At 32.3% G+C, this 6723-nt stretch overlaps 1 protein-coding gene across 8 annotated transcripts in view; it reads right to left on the reverse strand.

Annotated features, from left to right (window-relative positions):
• thsd7ab (thrombospondin, type I, domain containing 7Ab) overlaps nt 1-6723 on the reverse strand; it is a 159451-nt gene continuing 152728 nt past the window's right edge. For all 8 annotated transcript variants that reach the window (XR_004332373.1, XR_004332371.1, XR_004332370.1 and 5 more), the window contains one exon: nt 1-1983. Coding sequence is in view for 3 of the 8 variants with exons in the window: in XM_032518005.1 (XP_032373896.1) it covers nt 1893-1983 (91 nt within the window). In the remaining 5 variants the exon portion in view is untranslated. The remainder of the gene's footprint in view (nt 1984-6723) is intronic.

The raw sequence follows: 6723 nt of genomic DNA on the forward strand, positions 1-6723 counted from the left end.
TGTTGACAACCGTGTCCTTATTTTCAGTAAGTCGTCCCATACATATAAACACCTGTACAAAACAGCTGATTCTTTTTTTCTTTCGGTTTTTTTTTTCATAACATACAATTTGCATCATGATTACAACAGTCAGCAATATCACACACCCACTTTGCAATATTCAAACTAAACATTTTCTGTGCAATACAAAATAAATGTACACATACTGTAATATTTTTTTTCAAAAAAATAAAAAAATCGCTGTTATTTACAAATCCCACAACAAAAAAAGTAAACATTCTCCACACCAGTTTGCTTTTACGTTGAACTCAGCAGAAGCGTGTACTCTTATAATTATTTTTATTAACATTTTTCCATTTCTTTGTACAGATTTTTTTTTTTTTTGACTATGTTTCACCTCATGTAGTGACTGAAAATCGATAGAGCTCCTCTGATACGGATTACTACATGAAGAAGTTTTAAAAACGATGCCTTGCTTAGTGACCTCAAAAGAAATGTTAGTCTTCTTCATGTCTACATTTAGTGTAGCGTATAATGTGCCCCATTCAAGTAATAAAACTGGATTCCAGGACTGTTAGTATTATCGTCAGTAAGGCAGAAATGACATTTGCGTGACATGAATGGTTTACATTTATTGTTCTTTCTTTTCTTTAATCTCTTTAAATGTTCAGCTTTCCCACAATGTATCACTGTAGGTAAAAAAAAAGTAAATAATTTGAATTTAATCTGAATTTTCATGGTTAAAAAGAATTGTAAAGCAGGTGATTAATTAAAAGATGTCACCTGTTGATATGATAGTTACATCTTTAAATGCATCTGGGCAGAAATAAAAGTGATAACACCAGACAAAATCTACAATCCACAAAAGGTACTTTACTACAACCAAAAAAATCTGTTGTGAGAAATAAAATCTATACATATATTTACTTGTGATTCCCATCGGTTTTGTGGAACGTGACACATCTAAGCATCTTTTTCCTGTTGCCGTCGTTTTCCTTTGAATGCTTCCGCGTTCCGGTAGCTGTTCCTCTGCTTTATAGTGAAGTCTGTGGGAGAGGCAGTGTTCTATGGCATTAGAAGGTAGAAGTCACATATGCATATCATGCTGCACTAATATAGTGCAATGTAGAGCCTGAAACAAAGAAAGGGTGGAGGCAGGCAGCCAGTAGTTTCCATGAACAAGTGACTGCAGACTACTCCTCCATCACCATCGTTCAGATCTGTTTATCCCACCAACACAGGCCTGTGTGCCTCTAAATCAAGCAAAAAAGAAAGAAGAGAGAAAATATGCCTCACTTTTGTTCAAGACTGTAAAAGAGATTTGAGTCAAAACCCAGTTGAGGATTGAGGAAAAAGGAATCCAAACCCCTTTATGGAGATTTTCCTCTCCCTCCTCCACTTCCCTGCGGTGACTTTTGGCAACATACGAACCGTCAGAGCATCCTAAGCCTCAAGCTACTCAGCATTTTTTTTTTAGGGACAAGCGGAAAAGCGCGGGGGAAGAGCTGGAGCTTGTGCTGCCATGTTCAGAGGCAGACTGAGAGCGGGGTCTGTCTTCTGCACCAATCTCTCCTGCATCGCAATCTTTTACTTAAAGTAATATGGATGTTTAGGGGGCAAAAAAAGGCATTTCATTTATCGTGGTGGAGGTCACGAAGGCTATTGCAAAAGAAAATACTTTAAAAAATGTTTTTTAAAAAGAAGGGAGTGAATGGAGCTCTACTTGACATGGTTAAACTCCGCCAGTGTCTCTGCTAAGAGGATTTTCTGTAATTTCTCCACTCCGTGATGTGTCCATTCACGCTGCAAACATCCGTATCCCTCACTGTAATGGCGTGATGAAGTGGGTCTCTATGACAGGTGAAGTGCTCGGTGACGCGTCTCCCGGAGGACTACATGTCCGTGTCCCCGTCGTAGGCGAGAGTCAGAGGTTTAAGTCGGTTGTTTTGTTGCCTCTGTCTCTGAGGTCTCTTTGGCTTTTTGCTGTGTGGAGAGATTAAGACAAGTCAAAGAGTGGCATTTGAAACAACTGCAGTATGAACTACCACAATTACAATGTAGTTACAGTATCTGAACTGGTATAGATCAGACTAGAAAGTTGTCTGTCATACTCTCACTGTATTTGTAGTTTTTTAATAGTTAACATACAACTGGTTGACAGTTTTCAGACGGTTTGTTTTCATGGAAAAGGACATTTACATCTAGATCTAAAAGCATTCAAAATGTTTTAGTAGGTTAATTTACATGCAAACTCATGCTAGTATGCCTCGAGGGGAAGAAAAGCTACAAAAGAATGTCTACCTTTGTATTCTCTGAGCTGTCCGTACTGCCTTAAAATCACTTCTCGTCTCTGATTAATAGGGTGTGTAATGTAAGACATTCTTATGTATATTATATCCTTTAGACCACAGTTTCTCAAAGTGTAGCCTGCGGGCCAATGGCGGCCCTCGGAAACATTTTGTAGAGTCTCTGCATGCATTTATTTACTTTTATTCTATGACTTTTTTGACATACTATACCATTACTTTTCTGACATACTATGACTACTGTATTTTCACGTACAATACTGACATTTTTTAGGACATACTTTACTATGACTTTTTATGACAGTCTAGTGGATTTTTTGACGTACTATACTATGACTTTTTACGACATACTGTAGGCTACTATAAGTTTTTAAAAAGATTTTGACATACGCTACTGACTTTTTATGACTTTTTTCAAAATATTATGACTTTTTGCCATTGATTACATTTTTTTGACATACTGTACTATGACTATTTTTTGAGATATTTATGACATACTATACTATGACTTTTTACAACATGCTACGAATTTTTGATATGCTATTACTTTTTTCTTACATACTGTACTATGACTATTTTTGAGATTTTTATGACATATTATACTGTGACTTTTAATGAAATCTTTCACTTTTTTCCCCAACGTACTATACTATGACCTTTTTCAACATACTCTACACCATGACTTTTTTGTGACTTTTTTCAACATACTATACTATGACTTTTTATGACTTTTTACAACATACTATACTATGACTTTTTTTATTTTTACGACATGCTATACTATGACTTTTTATGAAATCTTCAGGGCATATACTGTGACTTTTTTCCCCTGACATACTCTACTATGACTTTTTTCCGACACACTAGACTATGACTTTACATACATGCTATACCGTAAATATTTTAGAATTTTTTTGTCATGCTTTCTGACTTTTTTCAAAATACTACATATTCTTATGACATACTATATACTATTATAGTTTTATGACATATGACTTTTTTTCGACATACTATACTATGACTTTTAATGACTTTTTACAACATACTATACTAAGACTTTTTAATGACTTTTTATGACATACAATACTATGACTTTTTCTTTTCGACATGCTATAATGACTTTTCTACATACTATGTGCTATATGCATACTATGACTTTTTACGACTTGCTATACTATGACTTTTTTCAACATACTATACTATGACTTTTTTCTGACATGCTATATTACTCTTTTTTTTTATTTTTCCGACATGCTATACTAGGACTTTTTAAGACATGCTATGACGTATACTATGACGTTTTTCTGACTTACTGTATCATGACTGATTTTGAGATTTTTATTACACTATACTATACTATGACTCTTTATGAAATCTTTATAACAATACTATGACTGTGACTTTTTTTACATACTTTACTAAGACTATTTTTTGGATTTTTATGACATGCTATACTATGACTTTTTATGAAATCTTCATGACATATACTGTGACTTTTTTCCCCAACATACCATACTATAACTTCTTCAACATACTATACCGTGTTTGTTTTTTTTACATACTATACTATGACTTTTTTCCGACACACTAGACTATGACTTAACATACATGCTATACCCTGACTATTTTTGAAATTTTTCAACATACTTTCTGACTTTTTTCAAAATACTACATATTTTTATGACATACTATACTATGTTATTTTTATAACATTTGACTTTTTTTCGACATACTATACTGAGACTTTTTTATGACTTTTTATTTTTGACATGCTATAATGACTTTTCCACATGCTATGTGCATACTATGACTATGAATTTTTTCAACATACCTATGACTTTTTATGACATGCTATATTACTATGACTTTTTTATTTTTACAACATGCTATACTATGACTTTGTAGGACTTTTTAGGACATACTATACTATTACTTTTTAGGACTTTTTCTAAATAGCTTGTCCACATTGGAAACACTGGTTTTTAGCTACTTGACTTGAATTATAAAGTCCATTGAAAGTGTCCACAGGAAAGGGTGAAAACCTTGAAGAATCACAGTATGACTGTGATTCAATAGCTCAGGCTATTAGAGGGTGTGGCGTGAGGTTGTGGGTTCAAGCCCCATTGAGGGCTAGTTGAATACGCTCAGAGAATTATTTCAGTGTGGGTGAAGGGTGTGGCAATAAGGTGCCGGCTCACACTCTATTTGAACCCTGCCCGTAGAGTATTCAAACTACTAACGCATATGACATTTTTAGGACATACTATAGTATGACATTAAAGTCATAGTATCGCATGATATATGTCATAAGTCTCTCAAGGTGCTACAGTCGGGAGTTGAATGCAGATGTTTTCATTCACTAGGGCCTGGAGGATGAAGACGCTGGAGAAAACTACGGACAAGGCCAGTGGGCCATTACCCGATGTCTGCGCGGCAGATGGTCTGCATCTGATGCTATGATGTGTCATGCTCGGCAAACTTACTCCATCTTGAAGACAGGGTGTTTGTGTTTGCTCAGTATGTTCAATTTCATATTGCACGATAATGTTCAGTTGTTTGTTTAAATTGTATAATTTGTTAATAAATTCCTTGTTCATGAATGTACCCTATTTTTCTTGATTCTTTTTCCCTTGTTTATTTTTGGATTTCTGGACTTCTTGAAAACATGACATGGCATAAAAAAGTTATAGTAATGTTTTAAAAAATCTGTATGATATGAAAAAGTCTTAGTATAGCATGTCGTAAAAAGTCTTAGTACATGTTGTAGAAAGAATTATAAAAAAGTTGCAAAAGAGTCATATAGTATGTATAAAAAAGTCATAGTATCGTAAAAATTCATAGTATAGTATGTTGTGAAAAGTCATAATAAAGCATGTCTAAAAAAGTCATAGTATGAAATGTCAAAAAAGTCCTAAAAAGTCAAAGTATAGCACATGGAAAAAAAGTCATTGGAAAGGCAAGGCAGCTTTTTTTGTATAGCACATTTCAGTAACAGGGCAATTCAAAATGCTTTGCATAAAACATTAAAGAGCAGTTAAAAATTATGAAAAAATTAATAACATATGCTAAAGTATAGTATATCAAAAACAATTATAAAAAGTCATAGTATAGTATGTTGTAAAAAGTCATTGTATATCAGGTCGAAAAATTATTTTAAAAAAAGTCATAGTATAGTACATTGAAAAGTCGTATGTCAAAAAAGTCATAGTATTGTATGTCAAAAAAAGTTATAAAAATTCATTATATAGCATGCCGAAAAAAGTTACAGAATAGTATGTCGTAAAAAGTCAAACAAAAGTTATCGTATAGTATGTTGTAAAACGTAATAAAAAAGTTATAGTATAGTATGTCGTAAAAGGTAATAAAAAATCATAGTATAGTACATTGAAAAAGTCATAGAATAGCATGTCAAGATTAAGTCACAAAAAAGTCATAGTGCAAGAATGTCATGAAAAGTTATAAAAGTCATATTATAAGTATGTTGAAAAAAGTCACAAAAAAGTCATAGAATAGTATGTCAAAAGTCGTAGTATAGCATGTCGAAAAATGTCCTAAAAAGTCGTAATATAGCATGTAACATATACTAAAGCATAGTATGTCGAAAACAATTATAAAAACGTCATAGTATAGCATGCCCAAAAAAAGTCATAGTATAGTATGTCGTAAAAAGTTATAGTATGTTGTAAAAGGTCATAAAAAATTCATAGTATATTATGTCATAAAAAGTCATAGTATAGCATGTTGAAAAAAAATTATAAAAAAGTCGTAGTACAGTACATTAAAAAAATAAATATTATAGAATGTCGTAAAACGTCAAAGTATAGCATGTCAAATAAGTCATAGTATAGTATGTCGAAAAAGTTGTCAAAAAATATAATAGTATAGTATGTTTGGAAAAAGTTGTCTGTCAAAAAAAATCATAGTATTGTATGTCGAAATAAGTCACAAAAAGTCATAGTGTAGCACGTCGAAAAAAAGTCATTAAAAGTGAGTGTCAAAAAAAAATTATAGTATGTCGGGGAAAAGTTGCATGTTGAAAAAAGTTACAGTATGTATGTTGAATAAAAATTAATAAAAAGTCATAGTATAGTATGTTGAAAAAAAGTCACAGAATAGTATGTCGTAAAAAGTCATAAAAAGTTACAGTATAGTATGTCATAAAAAGTCATGGTATAGCATGTCAAAGAAAAATTATTAAAAGTCATAATATAGCATGTTGAAATTTTTTTATTTTTAAAGTCATAGTATAGTACATTGAAAAAAGTAATAGTATAGTATGTCGAAAAAGTTGTCCAAAAATATCATAGTATAGTATGTTGGGAAAAAGTCGTATGTCAAAAAAAATCATAGTACAGTGTGTCAAAATAAGTCACAAAAAAGTCACAGAATGGTATGTCGTAAAAAGTCATTAAAAAGT

The sequence above is a fragment of the Etheostoma spectabile genome, chromosome 6, assembly GCF_008692095.1.
Source record: "Etheostoma spectabile isolate EspeVRDwgs_2016 chromosome 6, UIUC_Espe_1.0, whole genome shotgun sequence".
Taxonomy (NCBI): domain Eukaryota; kingdom Metazoa; phylum Chordata; class Actinopteri; order Perciformes; family Percidae; genus Etheostoma; species Etheostoma spectabile.